The 23,072-nt window shown below is 41.2% G+C and overlaps 1 protein-coding gene across 1 annotated transcript in view; it reads right to left on the bottom strand.

The window, feature by feature from the left end:
• The window catches only part of TRMT2B (tRNA methyltransferase 2 homolog B), a 31,151-nt gene extending 8,736 nt beyond the window's left edge, over nucleotides 1-22,415 (bottom strand). Inside the window, exons 1-9 of the mRNA XM_057537670.1 lie at nucleotides 22,330-22,415; nucleotides 21,575-21,629; nucleotides 20,110-20,244; nucleotides 4,076-4,222; nucleotides 2,806-2,900; nucleotides 2,327-2,541; nucleotides 2,055-2,156; nucleotides 582-701; nucleotides 256-355 (exon numbers count right to left, since the gene is read on the bottom strand). Of these exons, the coding sequence (XP_057393653.1) occupies nucleotides 256-355; nucleotides 582-701; nucleotides 2,055-2,156; nucleotides 2,327-2,541; nucleotides 2,806-2,900; nucleotides 4,076-4,222; nucleotides 20,110-20,244; nucleotides 21,575-21,629; nucleotides 22,330-22,415 (1,055 nt within the window). The remainder of the gene's footprint in view (nucleotides 1-255; nucleotides 356-581; nucleotides 702-2,054; nucleotides 2,157-2,326; nucleotides 2,542-2,805; nucleotides 2,901-4,075; nucleotides 4,223-20,109; nucleotides 20,245-21,574; nucleotides 21,630-22,329) is intronic.
• Nucleotides 22,416-23,072: the final 657 nt, after the last annotated feature.

Consider the following 23,072-nt stretch of genomic DNA (forward strand, 5'->3'; position numbering starts at 1 on the left):
TTTTGAAAATACTGCATTAAAAATGCATCTTGATTACTAAGATTTGGGGCATCCTCTTAAATTTTGTACCTGATGTGGGTTGCTTTATTTGCCTCATCCAAGACCTGGCCCTATAATTGACTCTTGATGACAGTATAATGACTTTTTTCTTTCTTTACACTTTGTACACTTTCCAAATTCTGCACAATAAGCATAACAATAAGGATTACTTTGACCATCAGGAAAAAATAATTTAAAAACAAAGTCAAGACTCACTCAATGATGTTCCTTGTGGTTTCACCATGGGGCTTGCAGGAAACAAAAGCTAGTATGCGGATGGCCCTGCAGTTTCGAATGGCTTGAACCACCTGGTAATCTAAAGGAAGAAACACATTGCTATTAATATAATTAAACTATCATGGTCCAGGTTATCACAAACTTGCAACTGGCTGGCACATAGGACTGGTTAGGAATAGAGAAGCAGGTTCAGAGCCAGCTCACTGAGAGCAGCCTTAACATGGTGTAGAAATGAGAGACCAAAGCTGGTGGACATCATGGGAATACCTAACTAGCTCTGTAGCAGGAAAGCTAGTCATCCTTACGCAGTCCCGCCCGGGCTGGGTTCACTACAGCAACAATTAACTGCCCATCTTCCTTTGACTTTAGTAGCTGTGGCAAAATCTTCTCTGCTCGACCGGTGTGGAATTCACAGTTGGTGATGCCTGCAAAAGAGAGGCCCACATGCCATAACTCAAAATGCAAGCCAAGCAGTTGGGGGTGGGGAGCTTCAGCTTTATAGAAACATACAGAAAGCAGGGAGGGCTCTGCCATCTTCCCTTTGGATCTAACATACTTCTGCATAACAATGAAAGAAATGCTTTTGGACCTGCTTCATTTTTTCCAATGCGCTTTCCCTTGCAATATCTCTGTAGGCCTTTCAGCTTGAGAGACTAGATGTGTTATTTTACAACTTAGTGACTCACACAGCACATAAGGCCCTATGCCAAGAAGAGAACCTTGACTATAACTCAAGTGCTCCTTCTGCTATATTGGAGGCTTTCACATGGAGCCTCAGGAGCTGTCTAGAGGTGAGGTAGAGGGGAAAGAAAATCTTTTTTTCTATGTTGCAGTTTGGCCTTAGACTTTGTTCAAAGAAAAGGTCCTTTTGCTAAAAATAGTTTGAAACCTATTGTATTGTTATGATGCCTCATGAGTCTAATGTCAAGAAGGCTCTTCTATATTATTCAAAGTTTTGCCAAGTTCCCTTCCTATCAGCTAGGCTTATTCTTTCCCTTAGGCTTTTTCCGGATAGAAAAAAAAAAGATTAGGGAGGGATAAATTAGGAGTTTGGGATTAACATATACACACTACTATATATAAAATAGGTAACCAACAAGGACCTACTGTATAACACAGGGAACTCTACTCAATATTTTGTAATAACCTATAAGGGAAAATAATTTTTTAATGAATTTATTTATTTATTTTTGGCTGTGTTGGGTCCCTGTTGCTGTGCACGGGCCCCCTCTAGCTGCGGTGAGCGGGGGCCACTCCTCGCCACGGTGCGCGGGCCTCTCATTGCTGTGGCCTCTCCCATTGCGGAGCACAGGCTTCAGTAGTTGTGGCTTGCGGGCTCTAGAGCGCAGGCTCAGCAGTTGTGGTGCATGGGCCCAGCTGCTCCGCGGCATGTGGGATCCTCCTGGACCAGGGCCTGAACCCATGACCCCTGCATTGGCAGCAGGATTCTCAACCACTGCGCCACCAGGGAAGCCCAGGGAAAATAATTTGAAAAAGTACATATACATATATATATATGCATATAACTGAATCACTTTGCTGTATACCTGAAACTAACACAACATTGAAATCAACTATACTTCATTTTTTTTTAAAAAAAAGGAAAAAAAAAGGGGGACCTCTTTTAGAAAGTCATCAGGATCCAACTCTGAGCACTCCAGACCACCTTCCCTTCCTCCCCAGTCATGAATACAGTAGATGTCCTTTCCCACACAACCGTTCCCACAGTACAGGACAACTACAGCTCTTAATTTCTCCCCAGAATGTGAGCAGTGTACCACTGAAGGCTGCAGTCCACCTGGCATCCTCTACCGCTTGCTCCATCAACTCAATCCCAAGGACCTGGGAGGTATACTGAGCCAGAGAGAGGCCGATCACACCTGGGGAAGTAGGAGAGAATAAGAGGAGGGTATTTTAGGGTATTACCAATGAGGTTATGCCTGCACCACTACCACCACCTCCCCACCTCGGCTGCAAGGGCCCTGGGTGCTGCGTGGATGGTGTTGGGGAGATAAGCTGCATGTTGATTCTGCCCTGGGCTGCCACTTGCCAGTTACACAGCAGATGTCAAGGAGGATGGTGTTAGAGTTCACTCCACTCAGCTCCCCCACAGTCCGATACAGCATCTCTGCACGAGCCGTGTTAACCTGGAAAAAGGCATCTGGAGAGATGCGGATCTTCAACCCCAGGAGATCTTCAAAGATGTGGGGCTCCCCAAATAGGAGCTGGTAGGGGGACTGCTGATGGCTGCAACGGGTCATAGCACTAGAAAAGAATAAAAGAAGAAAGCGCCTTGGAATGGCAGGCCAACCTATCTCTAGTGGTTGGTTGGAGAGAGAGGCCCCAGCATCTCAGCTAGGAGACAAAGCCTCCATGGCATGGCCCTGAGAGCTCTGGAGGAGTTCCCCTCTCAGGGGATGGAGGTACATGCAAATACTTGGCCGTCAGCAGCGCTGCCTCAGTAATCCACAACCCAGACTATGGCAAGCCATCAGACTCCGGCTTGCTGTTGGGCTGTCCCAGGTTTACCTTTCCTGGAAGTAAAGTGATGTCAAGTCACAGACTGCTCCTGACCCTTTGGTGAAAAACTTCTTTACACTCTCCTTCTCAACACAGAGCTCCTCCTGCCCAGACCACAAAATCAGGAGTCAAGCAAAAACCCATCTCTGACAAATTTTCTCTCCAAGCTCTATGGTAATCAGCCCTGCAGTAGTCAGACAAGAAGGCACATTACTCAAATCCTATTATAGATAACACTTAAAGCAATGTTCTGTAGGACCAAAAAGAAAGCTATTTTCACATCTCAGCAGAAGCACTGCTTTGCTTATTGGCTTTTGACAAATGCTATACAATAGACATGGCACTTTCTCTGGTTTGAGCCTCTTTAATAGTTCTCTAAAGAAAGTGTGAGAGTTATTCTTGTTGTAACCTAGGAGCTAAACTAAGCTTTTGTTCCATCACGAACAAGCAATAACCTTTCAATTCCTTTCATACTTCTCTACTTCAAATATCCCATCCACCCATCCAAATACCACCTCAGAAGACACGCGTCCTAAGAGAAAGGAAAGAAAGGGCACGGAACAGAATGAGCATGGTAACTAAATCCTTTCTTCGAGTTCTGAATGTTTTAAAATTCTTACGTCACTACAGAGAGCCCTGTCCATTAGCTTGACACAAGGACATATGACAATAAACTATGTTGGAGCTATAGAGTTAAAAGGCCAGGAATCAATGACCTGGGTTCAAGCCCTAGCTTTGCTATTTACTAGCTCTTTAACCTTGGGTACCTCTATGCCTCCATTTGCTCAGCTGTGAAATGAAGGGAACAATACCTTTCCCTCTGCAGCCTACTTCACAAGTTGCTTGAGATGATCACATAAGTATTAGAATATTTTGATACAGGCATGTTTGAAAGCTCTAAGTGTATTACAAATGTAAAAGTATTATGTGGATTATGAAATTCTGACCATATTCTAGTCTCTGTTAAATTGGCTTCTGGAATCAGCAGAACACCTAATAAGTTCCGTGGGCAAAGTTCTTGTGAAAATCCTCAGGAGTCCTCACATGATAATTAACTTGGTAACCTAGCCCCAGTCTCTTTGGTTTCATTATGCCAGCAGCATGGTTAACAGGATTCTTGCCATCTCCTCCTCATCATCCCCAACCCTTCTTTCCAACCCATACACTCCATGGATGCGTTGCTTCTGCTATCTGCCCTGAAACCTCCAAATACCAACTGCAGCATATTGATAGTAAGGGTTGCTATAGAAGCTGCTCCTTATCATCCTTTGAGTCTCACCTGCCTTAATTCCTGGGGATGGAAAGTGATGATGGCCATTGTGTGCCCTTGGCTATTGGTGTGGGCTATGAGCTCACGCCAGTACCCACCTTCAGGAAACAGAAGGCAGGGCTCCAATGGGGACTGTCGAAGGAATACTTTGTAGTACTAGGAAGAAAACAGTACTATTACACAGGCAAAACTAACAAAGTTTGACAGCTCATTATTCATGCTGAGCGACTGTTATGGGCTGAAGTGTATCCCCCCCCCACACACAAATTCATATGTTGAACCCTCAGTACCTCAGAATGTGACCAGATTCGGAGATGAGGTCTTTAAAGATGTGTTTAAGTTAAAATGAGGCCATTAGGGTGGGTCCGAATGCTGTGGTTTCAGTCGGCCAGGCTGCCACCCCAGTGGGCCCACCACACCAGTGGGCCTGGAGGACAGTATCAACCCATAGAGGATTATTCTCGAGCCTTAAAATTTAGTGGAATTTGCCCTGCTAGGTTTCAGATTTGCTTGGGACCCATGACCCCTTTCTTCTTTCTGATTTGTTCCTTTTGGAATGGGAATGTCTATCCTATGCCTGTCCTACGACTGTATTTGGGAAGCAGATAATTTGTCCAGCTTCACTGGTTCACAGCTAATTCTGTCTTAGGATGAATTATACCTTGACTGATACCTCTCATCCACACTTCGTTTAGATGAGATTTAGGACTTAGAGTTGATGCTGGAATGTGTTAAGAATTTTGGGCTGTTGGAATGGGGGTGAATGTATTTTGCATGTGAGAAGAACATGAATTTTGGGGGTCCAGAGGAGAGTGTTATGGGCTGAACTGCATCCCCCTAGGATTCATACATTGAAGTCCTAACCCCTAGTACCTCAAAATGTGTTTGGAAATAGGGCCTTTAAATAGGTGATTAGTTAAAATGAGGCAGTTAAGGTGGGCTCTAATCCAATCTGACTGTTGTCCTTATACGAAGAGGAAATTTGGATACACAGAAACATCAGGGATGCACACGTGCACAGAGGAGAGCCCACATGAGGACACAGCAGAAAGGCAGCCATCTGCAAGCCTAGGAGAGAGGCCTCCGAAGAAACCAAACCTGTGACACCCTGATCTTGGACTTCAGCCTCCGGGACTGTGAGAAAATAAGTTTATGTTGTTTAAGCCACCCAGTCTGTGGGATTTTGTTATAGCAGTCCTAGCAAACTAATGCAGTGATATAAGAAACATGATCACTGCCCTGCAACCTTACTGAGGGATCCTATCCATGATAGCCCAAAAAGTATGCTCCATGAAGGCTCAGAGTTGTATTCTGAGTCTAGCACATAACCAGTGCTCAATAATTACTATTGAAAGAAGGTATGAAAGAACAGCAAAGGTATCTGTATGAAGAATCTCAGCTTATTGTGTACACAATGTGGAATACAATAATCATCCATTTCTGTGAACTCCTCCTGGCAGCAATTCCTAATATACTACTAAGCTGCTATAATTCCATTCTTACTTATAACTTCCTGATGTAAGCCCATTGTTTCTATATTTCTTCATATAACCAGGTGCCAACTAGCTTAGTTGGATTCTTCATCTTCCTCTGGTAAATACAGGTCAAAAGCAATTCCGATTCAGTGCTGAGATATCAAAAATCCTTACAGCCAAACTTCAAACACAAGCCAGTTGCTGCCACAACAGGACACACTATCTGATTTACTAGGTCCTCTTGTTTTCATAATGCATGGGCTCTGGATCCACTGTATTTTCACACAAACCCAAAATAACGCATGGAAGGGAGAGTTACACCAAAAAACAGTGCCACTTGAGAGGGTAAAAATCAATTAAGGGTGCACTTGACCACTTCTGCTATAATTTCATATAAATGCAACATAAGATGCTTAACTATAAAGAACATATTTTTCCAAATTTTTTTTTCCAAATTTTGAAGTTGGTGATTTAAAGAAAGACTGGTTCAACTGTTGTTTACTTGCTGATTGGAAAGGAATGTTTTCTGGAAGAAGATTCAAATGTCTTTGAGGTCCTAGAAGGATAGGAACTGAAAAACTGAGTCTGACCTGGAAGATAATGGGTAAGTAAATATGAAGTACAGCTTCTCCACTGTATGATCCAAGGCTTTGGTTTCTTCATTTGTAAAATAGAGCCTGAAACTCCTATTCTTACATGGGAATGCCTAAGCATCATATTGCAATATACAGTTGACCCTTGAACAACATGGGTTTGAACTGTGTGGGTCCACTTACATGCGGATTTTTTTCAATAAATACGTACTACATCACTACACAGTCTGCGGTTGGTTGAATCTGGGGTTGGTTGAACTCGAGACATGGAACCACAGATATAGGAAAACCAAGGATATGGAGGGCCAGCTACAGAGTTATAGGTGCATTTTCAACTGTGCAGAGGGTCAGCGCCCCAACCCCCGTGTTGTTCAAGGGTCAACTGTATAAATGTATCAAATCAACACACTGTACACCCTAAACTTACACAATGTTGCATGTCAATTATACCTCAATAAAATAAAATTTTTAAAAAGAGTAAAAGGGCCTTCTGGTTAAAATAACAGACTATTCCTCTTAAAAATCCTACTAAAATGAAATAAAGGAATAAAAAAGACATAAACGTATTTAAATTGATCCACCAATTCTCCCTTCTCTCTCTCTTGCATCATTTTCCTCCCTCACTACTGGATCATTCCCATCAATACACAAGCATGTTCTTCTAACTCTCCCACCTTTAAAAAGAAAAGTAACCTTCTCGAACCCACTTTCCCCTCCAGCCACTGTTCCATTTCTCCGCTCCTCTTTGTAGCAAAGCTCCTCAAAAGAACTGTCTATATTCACTGCCTCCCATTCCTCTCCTTCTATTCACCCACTCAAATCAGGTCCCCACCACTCCACCTAAACAGCTCCCATTATGGTCACCAACGACCTCCATGTCATGCAGTTCAAAGGTCAATTCACACTCCTCACCTTACTTGACCTACCAGCAGCACTGGCACAGCTGATGAGCCCCTCCTCCTCAGTTCACTGTCTTCACTAGGCTTTCAGGATCCCACACTCTCCCGGTTTCCTCTGACCTCACTAGCTGCCCCTTCTCAGTCACCTTTACTGGTTCCTCTTCTCCTCCCAGACCTCTTAAAATGGGAATGCCCCTGGGCTCAGTCCATGTTCCTGTTCTCTTTCTATCTACTCTCACTCCCTTGGTCATCTCTTCCAGTCTCATGATTTTAAATAACATCTACATGTTAACAACTCCAAGATTTCTAATTCTTGAACCTCATCCTAATAGATCCAACTACCTATTTAACATACCCACTCAGATGCCTAATAGGTATCTCAATGCAACATGTCCAAAATTGAGCTACTCACCTCCCCCTGCTCAAATCTGCTCTGCCACAGCTTTTTCCATTTCCATAGTTAGTAACTCCATTGTTCCACTTTCTCCTCCCAAAAACCTAGAGCCATTTTTCACTCCTCTCTTTCTCTTATACCTTCACTCAATCAATCAAGAAATCCTGCGGTTCTGTCTTCAAGATATATCCACCTCCACTGCTGCTCCCACTGGGCTATATCATCTCACATCTGGATTATCACATGAGCCTCCTAACTAGTCTCTCCCTGCTTCTACCTTTCCCTACAACAATCCATACACAATACAATAGCCAGAGTGATCCTGTTTAAAACCTAAATCATATCATGAGATGCCCCCCCCCAATCAAAACCTCCAATAGCTCAGAATAAAAGCCAAAGTCCCAACAATGACCTCTGAGGCACTACATGATCTGGTCCCCATTAACTATCCTACCTCTTCTCCTATTACTCTTCTGGGTCTACCTTCAGTTCCTCCAGAAAGCATGCCATACTCCTTCCTTAGGGCCTTTGCCATGGCTGTTCTCTTTGCCTAGAATGCTCTTCCCTCAGATCTCCACATGGCTGACACCCTCATTTCCTTTAAGTCTTAATTCTAAAGTTTCTCAACCTTGGCACTATTGTCAATTCTGTGTTGTGGGGGGCTGTCCTGTGCACTGCAGGATGTTTAACAGCATCCTTGGCCTCTACTCACTAGACAGATACCAGTAGCACCGTCCAACCATCCCCCAGTGGTAACAACCAAAAATGTCTCCAACATTGCTAAATGTCCCCTGTGGGGCAAAACTAATCCCAGTTGAGAACTACTGCTTTATTCAAATATCACCTTCTCAATGAAGCCTAACTTGATCCCATTTAAAATTACAACCCGCATTTCCCCCAAACTTATGACTTCTCATCCTCCTTATCCTGCTGCATTTTTCCCATGGCATTTGTCTTAGTCTGTTTGCACTGCTAAAACAAAAATACGATAAACTGGGTGACTTATAAACAACAAAAATTCCTCAGTTCCGGAGACTGGGAAATCCAAAATCAAGGTTCCGGCAGATTCAGTGTCTGGTGACAGCTTCCTCAATGACAGCTGCTGTCTTTTCACTGGAACCTCACACGGCAGAATGGACAAGCTAGGGGCTTCCCCGGTGGTGCAGTGGTTAAGAATCTGCCTGCCAGTGCAGGGGAGACGGGTTTGAGCCCCAGTCCGGGAAGATCCCACATGCCGTGGAGCAACTAAGCCCGTGCGCCACAACTACTGAGCCTGCGCTCAAGAGTCCATGAGCCACAACTACTGAGCCCACATGCCACAACTACTGAAGCCTGCATGCCTAGAGCCCGTGCTCTGCAACAAGAGAAGCCACCACAATGAGAAGCCCCCACACCGCAAGGAACAGTAGCCCCCGCTCACCACAACTACAGAAAGCCCACGCACAGCAACGACGAGCCAACACAGCCAAAAAAATTTAAAAAAACAAACAAACAAATAAATAAAAAGAATGGACAAGCTACTTCTCTGGGGCCTCTTTTATAAGGACACTAATCCTAATCATGAGGGCTCCACTCTCATGACCTAAGCACCGCCCAAAGGCCCCAACCTCTTAATACTATTACCTTGGGGGTTAGGATTTCAACATATGAAATTTGGAGGGACAGAAACATTCGGACCAGCACTGCACTTATCACCTTCTAACATATTATATAATTTACTTTATTATGTTTTTTTAAAAAATCTGTCTCCCCCCACTAAAATATAAGTTCCACAAGGGAAGGGATATTTTCTTCATTATTGTAACCTAAGCACCTAGAATAGTGCCTGGCACTTGTAGGTACTCAATTGTACTTGTTGAATGAATAAATGAAAGAAAGAACAGAGATAATGGGAGAGAAGACAACAAGAGTAAACCAGATAAAAGACTGGAATGGCAACTGACTTAGCAAGATGAAGGAAGCTACATCCGGATTGCCTACAAAGGGGGATCTGATGAGAGGTAAGGCTTATCTGCTCCACACAAGCCTGGAAAGGCTCAAACTTGAAGTGCAAGGAGGCAGAGATGGGATAAGGTACAGGGCTAAAAACAGGGTTTGGTTGAAAGTCTGGACATAAAACTGGTAAACAACCTCATCCTACAAAAAACCTCTATCCTTCTGTAGCAGGAGGTTGGGGATTTTTTTTTTTTCCTTAGGAGAAAATGAACACACAAATACCAGGTAATACCAGGCGGAGTGGTGGCAGAGGGGTGGAAACAGGAAGATTCAATGTAAATTCTCTCAAGAAACCGAATAGTCCCAGAGTAATGACCTCTCAAGAGAGAGACATGGGCCCCCACCCACAAGCACCAGCAGTGAAGCCAAGAATCAACAAACCACTCAAGCTGAATTGCCAATCAATTTAAAGCCTCATGCTTAAACATGAACAGTCAGGCAACTACCACCAGCTATTTGATTAAAGCCTTCATTGCAAAAGACAATACCCAAAACAAACAGGAAAAAAAAATCCCTGAAGGAAGCAGATAATTCAAAAAACAGGAAAAAAAAGGCAAAAGCAAGATTTAAAAATATATATATATGAGATATATATATATGTGTATATATATATATATATATATTACATTACTAAAAAAAAGAAGATGCTGTACAAAAGGAACAATCAGAGAACAAGCAAAAGCTTTTGAAAATTAAAAGGTGGTAGAAAAAAAGTCAATAAAAATGTTGGCATTTATTTCAAGAAAATTTCACAAAAAGAAGAACAAAAAGGGAAAAGAGATGGAAAATAGAAGAGGAATGAGTAGCAGATTACAGAATCAATTCATGAAGTCCAAAATCCAAATAATAGGAGGTATAGAGAGAACATAGAAAATGAGAGGAAGTAATTAAAGAAATAATACATCACACCAGTCAGAATGGCCATCATCAAAAAGTCTACAAATACTATATATAAAATAAATAACTAATGAGAATGTACTGTATAGCACAGGGAACTTTACTCAATGCTCTGTGGTGACCTAAACGGGAAGGAAATCTAAAAAAGAGTGGCTATATATATATGTGTAACTGAATCACTTTGCTGTATAGCAAAAACTAATACAACATTGTAAAGCAACTATACTCCAATTTTTAAAAAAGTCTACAAATAATAAATGGCAGAGAGGGTGTGGAGAAAAGGGAACCCTCCTACAGTGTCAGTGGGAATGTAAATTGGTGCAGCCACTATGGAGAACAGTATGGAGGTTCCTTAAAAGACTAAAAATAGAGTTGCCATATGATCCAGCAATCCCACTCCTGGGCAGATATCTGGAGAAAACTCTAATTTGAAAAGATACATGCACCCCAATATTCATAGGAGCACTATTTACAATAGCCAAGACATGGAAGCAACCTAAATGTCCATCGACAGAGGAATGGATAAAGAAGATGTGGTACATATATACAATGAAATATTACTCAGCCATAAAAAGAATGAAATAATGCCATTTGCAGTAACCCATAGATGGGCCTAGAGATTATCATACTAAGTGAAGTAAGTCAGACAGAGAAAGATAAATATCATATGGTATCACTTATATGTGGAATCTAAAAAAATGATACAAATGAACTTATTTACAAAACAGAGGGCTTCCCTGGTGGCGCAGTGGTTAAGAATCTGCCTGCCAATGCAAGGGACATGGGTTCGAGCCCTGGACTGGGAAGATCCCACATCCCGCGGAGCAACTAAGCCCGTGCACCACAACTACTGTGCCTGAGCTCTAGAGCCCGCAAACCACAATTACTGAGCCCATGTGCCACAACTACTGAAGCCTGCGTGCCTAGAGCCCATGCTCCACAACAAGAGAAGCCACGACAATGAGAAGCCCGCACACTGCAACAAAGAGTAGCCCCCACTCACCGCAACTAGAGAGAGCCCGCGCGCAGCAAAGAAGACCCAACGCAGTCAGCCATACATACATACATAAATAAAACAGAAACAGACTCACAGATATAGAAACAAACTTACGGTTACCAAAGGGGAAGGGGCAGGGGAGGGATAAATTAGGATTTTGGGATTAACATATACACACTACTATATATAAAATAGAGAAACAACAAGGATCTATTGTATGACACTGGGAAGTATATTCAACATCTTATAATAACCTATAATGGAAAAGAATCTGATAAAGAATATATATATATATATAACTGAATCAGTTTGTCGTACACCTGAAACTAACACAACATTGTAAATCAACTATACTTCAATAAAAGAAATAAAAATAGGGAATTCCCTGGTGGTCCAGTGGTAAGGATTTGGCGCTTTCACTGCAGGGGTCCGGGTTCAGTCCCTGGTTGGGGAACTAAGATCCCACAAGCCACGTGGCATGACCAAAAATATAAAAATAAAAAATAAAGGGCTTCCCTGGTGGTGCAGTGGTTGAGAATCTGCCTGCCGATGCAGGGGACACGGGTTCAAGCCCTGGTCTGGGAGGATCCCACATACCGCGGAGCGGCTGGGCCCGTGAGCCACAACTACTGAGCCTGTGCGTCTGGAGCCTGTGCTCCGCAACAAGAGAGGCCGCGATAGTGAGAGGCCCGCGCACCACGATGAAGAGTGGCCCCCGCTCGCCGCAACTAGAGAAAGCCCTCGCACAGAAACGAAGACCCAACACAGCCAAAAATAAATAAATTAATTAAAAAATAAATAAATAAATAAAATAATAATACAGGAAAATTTCCCATGTCTGAAAGTATTAGTTTCCAGCTTGACAAGGACTAGAAAGTGCCCATCACAACGAATGAAAGAAGGGCCACATGGTCATGAAGTTTCACGGACAGAGATTCCCTAAAAGCTTCTAGAGAAAAAAAGAGGGGAGAGATTATCTACAAAGGAATAGGACTTAAAGTAGCATCCAGACTTACACAATATTAGTGGCCAGATGACAATGAAACCATGTCTTCAAATTTATAAAGGCAAATGATTCAAACCTAGAATTTGAAATCTAGAAATACTCTCAGTCATATGTCAGGAAAGAACTAAGACATTTATAGACATGCAAAGACTCAAAAGTTTACTCCTAGGCACCCTTCCTCAGGAAGCTAATGGAGGTTGTATTCCAGCTAAATGAGGATGTAAACCAGAAAAAGGAAGACAGGGGATCTGAGAAACAGGGGGAAAGACAGAAGAACAGCAAAAGGAGTCCCAAGATAACAGCTAGGCAGAAGGTCTCAGGAGCCTAGGATGGAGACTCCAGAAAAAAGGTCTTCAGGGAAAATACTAAACTCAAGTTTTTGACCATATGGAGACTATTGATGAATGTTTGACAGAGCTCTTAGAGCACTCAGAAAAAAAATTAGCAATAGGTTCATAGAAAACTAAGCCAATGAGAAAATGAGGTAATTATTCAAGCCAATGAAAACTAAAAGTTGTAAAATCCATCATATTACATAGGATTAAGCAGTTATTTTTTTTAAAAATGAAGCATATAGCAGAAACTAACACACTATTGTAAAGCAATTATACTCCAATAAAGATGTTAAAAAAATGATCAAGGGATCAATCCAAGAAGAAGATATAACAATTGTAAATATTAAAAAAAAATGAAGCACATTATTATGTGGAAAAAAAGGTACAGAACTGTGTCCATATTAAGCTACCTTTTAGCTAAGAAAAGGGGAGATACAAATATGTTTCCATTTTTTAAAATAAATAAAAGTGAATAAAAATGTTACCCATAGAAGGAGGAAGAGAATGGGCAGAGGGGACAGAAGTGAAAGCTAGACCTCTTTAAATACACCTTTATGGGACTTCCCTGGAGGTCCAGTGGTTAAGACTCTGCACTTCCACTGCAGGGGGGGTAGGTTCAATCCCTGGTCAGGGAACTAAGATCCTGCAAGCGGCGCGGCCAAAAAACAAAACAAAAAGAAAATCCACCTTTATTTTGTAGATATGACTTTGAAACCATGTAAATATCTTACAAAATTATAAAACAAAAATTTAATCAAAAGGAAAAAGAAAAAAATCAATCCCTAAAATTTGAAAGCAAGAAGAACGAAGAAAAAAAAAGAAGCCATGTATCATGTCAAGTTGGTGGTGTAACTACAAAGAGATGAATTCCTTCAGAGCCATAATAATTGGACAGAAATCTTGAGCTCTTTTCAGTAATCATTTGTTAGTAATAATACTAGTATTGTTGTTCTGAAATTATATGTAAAGAGTAGGATAGAATAAATAAGTACAGCTGACCCTTGAACAACACGGGTTTGAACTGCACAGGTCCACTTATATGAAGATTTTTTTCACTAAACGTGTACTACAGTACTACACGACACATGGCTGATTGAATCCACAGATGTGGAACCACAGATACGAAGTGGATTTTCGACTGCACGGGGGTTGGCGCCCTTAACCATGGCCTTGTTCAAGGGTCAATTGTAGGTATGCTAATGTTGTCAGGACTAAAGTTTTAATTGTAAGAGACAAGAGATAAAAATATAAAATCAAAGGATTTAAGTAAAAACTCTACAATTTTTAATTTGATTTGGACATATTACTGTGAACTCATATTTTCTTTTAAAAATACTTCCTAGCTCTGTCCACTAAAAAGGCCTTGAAATATGACCAACTCAGTATAAATAAGCACGCACCTAGCACCCTGCCATTTCCCACTAAAAGAGACAAGGATTCCTTAAAGAAACGGCTGATTCCAGCTCCCAGGCATAAAATGGACTAGATGTGCTAGAAATCTTATCATTCCAGAACTATCACGGCCATCTAGGTCTCACAGCCAATTTAAAGAGGTTCCAACTGGCCAGAAATGGAGCAATTGGAGTACCAAAAAACCCCTAGTATCTGCAGTAGATTGAAACATATCAAGTATGTTAAAAATCTATGAGTTCCTAATGATACCAAAACAAACACATTTAACTGATCATCTTCTGCGGAAGGTGAAAGAACCAAGGATTTATCCTGCCTTTCCTGTAAGAGTACCTTAGAGTAACCAAAGGGTTGATAGGGAAAAGTTATTTCTAGAAGAATTCCAGCTAATAAATGATAGATTAAGAACACAACTGCATTGCAACCCTCCCCTAAAATAAGAGATCTAGGCACTGACCACTAATGACAGCTAAACCACTAAGCGAAAAGCTGACAGGGAACTTTTCAATGAGTGGATCAGACTGATGACACCAGAATCCACTGTTCAATGTTAACATCACCAAAAAAGAGAGCCCATTAGACATCTACATATAAAAACATTCTTGCCAAAAATCAAACCTGAATCTGATCAACACTCTAGATCTACCAGCTTAGAGGAAATACAGGGGATAGAGGAAGAACATTCAATGATATCAAGGGGATTCAATCAGCAAAATCCAGAATGGGAGACTCTCCAGAGGAAAACAAACCAGTTTCTTCAAAAAGTAAATTGCAGGGACAAAAAAATTAATAGGGAGGGGTACTTACAAATTAAGAGGCTAAAGAGACATGTTAATCAAATGCAATGTATATACCTTGTTTGAATCCTGATTTGAACAAGCCAACTATATCAATCAAGCTTTTTATGAGATAAAACAGTGCCAAATCTGAACATCTACTAGGTAGTTGATGATATGGGATAAATGTTTATTTGCAGGTGTGACAATGGTATGAAACTATGTTAAAAAAATTAAGTCCTTTCTGTTAAAACTCATGCTGTGGTATTTATATCTTATATGATATAATGTCTGGAATTTGCCTCAAATAAATCCAAAGGGGCTGGTGGAAAGTGGGTGAGAGTACAATGAAAGCAAGATGGGCCATGTGTTGATAGTTACTGAAGCTGGGTAATGGGTACATGGGGTTTGTTATACCATTCTATACTTTTATACATTTGTAATTTTCCACAACATAAAATGAAAGAAAAAAACCAGTACAATAAAGGAAACAAAATCTTAGTACATCTACTTGGCTCAGGAGTGAATATCTACAGTCATAACAATACAGATGCTAAATATCAGTGAGACCAGTTGCCTGGACTGGAGTGGTGATGATGGTGGTGGAAACAGAAAGAAGAGGGTAGAGTCAAAGTATTTTTAGAAAGGAAAACTGAACAAAATAAATAAGAAAACAAAAAAAAAGAAAGGAAAACTGAAAGGACTTGGAGATTAATTATATGGGGCTGAGGAAGAAGTGGTAGGATTAAGACAGAGGAGTCTAAGAGGACATATGTTTCTAGTACATGTTGCTACCATTTACTAACGTGAGAAAAAAAGGGCACATTTGGAAAGGGAAGAGGGTAAGTTTAGCTTAGGGCAATGGTTCTCAACCGGAGGCGACTGTGCCCCACAAGAGATATCTGGGGGCATTTTTGGTTGTCACAACTCATGGCCTCTAGGGGTAGAGGCCACGGATGCTGCTAAACATCCTCCAGTGCACCTAATAGCCCCACACAATAAATAATCATGCAACCCAAAATGTTCATAGTGCGAAGGTTGAGAAATCTGGATCTGGGCCAATGCTGATTTGAAGAGCTCCACAGGAAAACTAGGTGAGGATGTTCAGTAACCTTTGGAACCCCACCTCCTGAAGCTCAAGATGGAGCTGGTATGCAAATATAAGTTTAGGAGTTGTCACTTTACAGGTACTCATTCCAATCATCAGCTATAGTGGTGTGCAATCTCCCATGAATATATTCAAAAAGAAGGCCAAGGACAGAGTCCTGGAGGACACCAACACTTATCGTGGGAAAGAAAGGGAGAAAAAGATCCCATGAGAACGACTAAGAAGTGGCCAGCGAAATAGGAGGAAAACCATCAGAGAATGGTAGCACAGAAACCAAAGACAGTGTTCCCAAGGAGGAAAATAAGAATAATAAGCGGTGCCAAAGGCAAAGAAAAGTTGAGTAAGTTACGGGCAGAAAGTTTCCATTTAATTTGGCAAAACGGAGCTAACTGATGACTTTGGCAAGGTTAATTTCTAGGAATTGTTGGGGGCAGAAGCAAGAACCATCAGATTTTTTTTACTGAATATGTTAATGAACTGAAAGAAAAGAGCCAATAGAGGTGGAGAAAAATAGGTAAAGAAACGGGAGAAATAGGGAATGTAACAAAGGAATAAGGGACTTGGGGAGAGAGGAGATGAGTCCAAGATGGTGTTTCAAGGAAGAAGAATAGCCTTGGACAGGTAGAAGACTAACAGCATTTCACTGAGATAGGAGGGAAAGGAAGGGTAAGATTTCAGCAAAATTGGTAGATGGTAGGTGAAGCAGCTAAGGGAATTCTCATCTGTTGGTCTTAATTTTCCAGTGAAGAACCAGGCACAGCCATCTGTTAAGAGCAAGGGTAAAGGTGATGGGATAGGAAATTCGAGGAGAGGTAAGAGTTTAGAATAGTCACTGAAGACAATGGGAGAAGAAGCTGACAAGGGTCATGTAGGAAGATTTCTGGAGAATGATCCTATGATGGGAGCTGTGTTCTAGCCAGGAAATCTTTGAGGTCAAGATGTGTCCTATGAGAAAGCACCACCCAAGTGTCAGAAAGCTGAATCATTAGGAGGATGGGTGCTGTAAGTATAAACAGGGAAAAAGTATGTCAGTTGGAAGTCCTGTTTCTTTTGCCTTTTTCTTTTAAGTTCCAGGAGGGCAGGCACCATGTTTGTTTGAGTCACCACTGGATCCCCAGCACCTAGTCCAGTGCCTGACACATAGTAGGTACTCAATAAATAGTGGGTGCATGAAATAGAGGGATACTAAAATGTCTCAGAGGCCAATCTAATGATGTAGATGCCTTACGCCCACTCCCACATCTCTCATGATATGTCTCAACCTTGTTCTGCTGAAAACACTAGCCTTCCAAATCCAGACACCTGCCACTTGCTATCCTGCCCTCATCAGTATCTCTCTGTCCTAAATTTCCCTTGTATTAAATTCCTTGGATGCTTGACATTTGCAATAATGGATGCAGTTCTCTCTCCTCCTCTCCACCCTCTCTGAAATGAAACACTAGCAATGTTCTCTCCACCGTTAAGAAGTACACTTTCAGAACAGAACCCCCCTCCCCTGTAGCACTAGAAGAGCTCTATTATTAAAATGTCAGGCATGCTGCCGTTATAGACTGCAATGCCCAGGGTCATCTTCAACCAACCTTTGTTCCTTATTACCTGTGCCACTTGACTGTGTTTCTTGGGGATATTTTTCAGATGGTTAGACCGCACACAGACCATGTTCCTGTCTATGGAAAGAAAAAGAATTTGATTTACATGGTTTTCTTCCTAAAAGATTATTTAGAATAAAATGTCTAGCAACTCAAATCCCCTAATCCAAAGAGGCATATGCAAATATGAAGAAGCAAAGTACCTAATTCATGCTCAAGGCCATTTTTCAGAGAAAACCTGTTTCCTGGTCTGGCCATTAAAAAGCTTATTCTTAATGGAGCTAGTCCACAATATTTTCTCTCATGCCACAAATGTGCGATATGATAATGTCTGCTTTCTGTTCAGATTTTAAGAGGGAAGTAAAATGTAATGGGTTTTGTTTTTCTGTTAGTGAATAACAGAACACTGACGTCATATACTCATTTAATTCAACACACAGGGGAAAAAAAGAAAGCCAAGTGCCTACCCTAATGAACTGTAGTTTAAGGCATATGGATATTAAACAGTGTGACTAATATAAAATGATGGTGTTTCAAGTGGATTTATTGAAAATGGGCAAATGGTAAGTTCAGGAATGGAATCTGGGAATGGATACTGGAATTAAGTCTCAGAAATATGCCACTGTGATTTCTCTCACCAGCACTCACCTCCCCTACCAGTTCTTTTAAGGCAGATTTATCACAGAAAGCTCTGAATTTTCAGGGATATGGGGATGTGAAATAGAAAGGGCATGTCTCTAATAAGCAGGAGACTGCTCCCAGTACAGAAAGTAACATAAAATGATAACGACGATGATGACGATGTTGACAACAATGATGATAATGAGAGAGCAGCAGCACCAGCATCAATATTTATGAAGTGCTTACTAGGCCTCAGGCATATGGCTTTTAGAGGAAGAAAGCTGGGGGGCGGGGAGGTTGATTCCTAGCCCTATAATACAATGACTACTCACCAAAAAGTATCCCCAATTAACCTTATTTTTTTAATGCCTTTTTTTAAATTGAAGTATAGTTGATTTACAATGTTGTGTTACTTTCAGGTGTACAGCATAGTGATTCAGTTATACATATCCATATATACATATCTATATCTATATATTCTTTCTTAGATTATTTCCTTTATAGGTTATTACAAAATATTGAGTATAGTTCCCCGTGCTATACAGTAGGCCCTTGTTGGTCATCTATTTTATATATAGTAGTGTGTATACGTTAATCCCAAACTCCTAATTTATCCCTCCCCCACTTCCCCCTTTGGTAACCATAAGTTTGTTTTCTTTGTCTGTGGGTCTATTTCTGGTTTGCAAGTAAGTTCATTTGTATCATTTTTTTTGATTCCACATATAAACGATATGATATTTGTTTTTCTCTGTCTGGCTTACCTCACTTAATATGATAATCCCTAGGTCCACATTGCTGCAAATGGCATTATTTCATTTTTTGTAGCTGAGTAATATTCCATTGTGTATATATATACCACATCTCCAATTAACCTTGTGATCATGCTCTGCATCAAAGGCTTCCAATTCAACTTTCTCCTTTAAAGCCACCATATTTCCCACTCCTCGCCACTCCCACAGACACTGTTCTCTGCACCCTCCCCTTTCCTCTCAGTTTTTGGTTTGTTATTTCTACTAGTCACAGCCTTCGACTGACCTCTCCAAGTTCCCAGGTAGTATCCCACAGTCTTTGGATTGCCATCTGGACCTCGGTTCACAGAGAAGGTGGACTTATTTCAGTAGCCATTGATGACAGGCTGGAGAAGGCAGAAGGACAGGAGAGGGACAACAGGTCAAATAAAACCAAGGAGGACAACCAATACAAAGAATGAAAGAATGTTCTCTGGATGAGAAAAAATAAATGATGCTTGCTTGGAAGGTATGGCATAGGTGAAATTCCATGACTGAGAAGATCAAGACACTCCATAGACACTCCATAGGAGAAAGGAGTTCCAATCTTGCCATAAAGCAGGAGTCAGAAAACTTTTTCAATAAAGGGCCAGACAGTAAATCATTTTAGGCTTTGCAGGCCATACGGTCCCTGTCACAACTATTCAACTCTGCCACTGTAGTGCAAACGTAGCCATAGACAATCCATAAACAAGTGAGCTCAGCTGTGTTCCAATAAAACTTTATTTACAAAGTCGAGCAGCAGAGCAGATGTGGCCTCAGGGCCATAGTTTGCCAACCTCTGCCACAAATTAAATTCTGCCTTTCTGAGGCCTCATTAGAAGTTTTCCAAAGTCTGGAATCTTTCTAAGGAGGCAGTAGTGTACTGGTTGAGAAAGTGGGCTCTGCATCAGATCAACTTGAGTGTAAACCTTAGCTCTGGCACTTTCTAGATGTGTGTCCTTGGTCGAATCACTTAATCTCTCTGAGCCTCAAGTATTCATCTGTAAAATGACACTGCCTATCCCTCAGTGTGACTGTAAATAGTAAACAAGACAATGACACATGTTACTCGCTTAGCACAGGGCCTGGTCCCCAGCAAGTGCCTGGTTAAGTATTGGCTGATAGTATTAGCTATTAAGGAGACTTGGTAGATAAAGGATAGGGAAGTAGGGGCTTACAGAAGGTATAATAGGATGGAGGAAACAACAGAGCCCCTCAGATCTGGGTGCAGCTGTTGTCACATTGACTCCATTGAGCATCTGTAGGTAAGATTCTAGTCTCTGTAAAATTTTCTTCTGAGCTTCAAATTTCACCTGCAAAAGAATATAAGCAGTGAAACAAAAGACTTCTGCAGTATCACCTCAAAGTATAGAAAACAAACAGGATAAGAGAAGGTTGTCCCACGGATTCTTGGGTCACGGTCTCAGCAGAATAGGAACTCAGAATGATGGAACAGCAACAGACCTAATGAGGTACCTGGAAAAGGTCAAGTGAGCTCTTATGTAAGCTCACCATTTCATCTGACCTTTCAGACTGAACATTCCAGCTACATGTTAGTGCTGTCCAGTAGAACTTGCTGTGATAATGGAAATGTTCTCTATTGGTGTTATGTTCTGTGTAATAAGGCAGCCTACACTAGCTACAGGTGGCTACTGAGCACTTGAAATGTGACTTGTGACTGAGGAAACGAATTTTTAATTTTATTTCATTTTAATTAACAGTCGGTTCTGCTATCACGTGACACAAGCATTCCTATACCATACTATGCAAAATTACTCAAAAGAAATCACAGGGCTCATGGGACAATGGGGTTGGGCACACACATTCCAAAAATTTATCAGTAACACACACAAAAAAGGTAGGAAATTAATAAAAATAGCAAAGTTTTGCACATGTTAAATGGTTAAGCAATGTATAAACACTACAATAAGGATGGCTCATTACCCTGACAAAGACCTGCAACTTGCTTGTGGAAGTGGCTGTCCACTTATGAGTTATCGTGAGGTGGTGAAAGGAGGGTTATGGGGGTGGAACAGAAAGTTCTCACAGCAGATGTGAATGGGTGTGGCTCATACCACACTCAGTGATCTGAGGGAGCTGGGAGATGTGTGAGGTGTGTGTGGGTGTTCATTTTACAAATTCTTACCCAGCTCAGTTTGGCTGGGTACAGATCCCCTTTCATCTCATGTTTCTTGTGGACAAAATCACTCCTAAGCAAATATGAAATCTGCATTTTGTTCAAATTGTTCCCTAATACATCAATCTGTTGGAACAAATTTTCATTTTCAAAACAAGCAATAGAGCAGAATTGGCTGTATTTAAATTTAAATAGCCACATGTAGCTAGTGGCTACCGTGTTGGAAAGTGCAGCTATATATGAAGCAGCAAGAGCACTTGCTACTCACACACACAGAGCTATAAGAATAACCCAAAAAAAAAAGCAAGGAAGAAAGGAAACAGGCATTCGGATATAAGGCTCTAGAGTTTGGAAGACACAACTGGCCTAAAGTGAAAATTTCAGAGTCATTAGCATATTGAGTTTAAGGACACGTTGGGGCATCTGGGTAAACCTGTCCAGCCAAGCTTCCTACAAGTCTACCACCTGACAGAATGGAGGAGTGAAGACTTAAGCTGGGTACCTACCTTGAGCTGTTCTTCATAGCTCAGCCTCCAGAGTGGCGTCACAACATCAGCCAGCCTTGAATAAAATAAGCCAGGCACCTCATTCATTATCTAAATATGTACTGAGCACCTACTACGCATAAGTACTTCCTGCCACCATTTGCTCTGGCATTTTACTTATCATTCAGAAGACCTAACTCTCAGGCCCCTGAGGAGATGGAGTCTGGGAGAAGAGCCCATTCTGGTGCTGTCTACTTAACAAAGCCGAACAGATGGGCAAACCTAATATAAGAAAAATCCAGATTTATCAGGAGGTAATTAATCATATTACAAAATGGCTTCACTGTTGGGTTCCTTTAAATAGCTCACCTCCCTAACACTTTTAAAATATAATTTGATTTAGAAAATACAGTTGTTGCATAAAATGAGGTATATTTGTGTTTGCATGGTTGCTGTGGGACTATTCATTTCTAATTCATCTCATCTCTAAGTCCCTGGCTTTCAGTATACCTGTCCTGGACCTTTTGAGACACAAGGTCCCAGTTTAATATTCTCTTTCTGCCAAAAACACACATAAAGGCAAGGAGAACATTTTCTGCAATCACAAAGCATTTCCACCAACATTCCTTAGATGTCTTAAGTTTGCCCTGGGTATCCTACCTGAGGGGCCCCCCTGAATCCCTGCATATGCCACACTGTACGTCAGGCATACAGAATTTCAGTAGGCCCAGAGATTCAGATTTGTTAAGGGGAAGGGATATCACCCAGGGCCTTACCTTTCCTGCCAGGAATCATCTAGTGGTCCAAGATGTCTTGGTTTCTTCTGACTTTTCTGTCTTCTTTGACACTTCTTGGCTATCATGTGGGTGAAGTTTCCCTTACATGCTGAGCCCAAAAAGAGTTGTGACCAACCTGGAGGTTTTCTGGCACGCCAGGGGAGCAAATAATAATAGCATCTACCTTATAGAGTGGTTGCAAGAGTTAAATAAAGGATAATAAAAAGCACTTAGCATGGTGCTGGGAAAACTGGACAGCTACATGTAAAAGAATGAAATTAGAACACTCCCTAACACCATACACAAAAATAAACTCAAAATGGATTAAAGACTTAAATGTAAGGCCAGACACTAAAACTCTTAGAGGAAAACATAGGCAGAACACTCTATGACATAAATCACAGCAAGATCCCTTTTGACCCACCTCCTAGAGAAATGGAAATAAAAAACAAAAAATAAAAATAAACAAATGCTACCTAATGAAACTTCAAAGCTTTTGCACAGCAAAGGAAACCATAAACAAGATGAAAAGACAACCCTCAGAATGGGAGAAAATATTTGCAAACGAAGCAACTGACAGAGGATTAATCTCCAAAATATACAATCAGCTCATGCAGCTCAATATCAAAAAAACAAACAACCCAATCCAAAAATGGGCAGAAGACCTAAACAGACATTTCTCCAAAGAAGATATACAGATTGCCAACAAACACATGAAAAAATGCTCAACAGCACTAATCCTT

The sequence above is a fragment of the Balaenoptera acutorostrata genome, chromosome X, assembly GCF_949987535.1.
Source record: "Balaenoptera acutorostrata chromosome X, mBalAcu1.1, whole genome shotgun sequence".
Taxonomy (NCBI): domain Eukaryota; kingdom Metazoa; phylum Chordata; class Mammalia; order Artiodactyla; family Balaenopteridae; genus Balaenoptera; species Balaenoptera acutorostrata.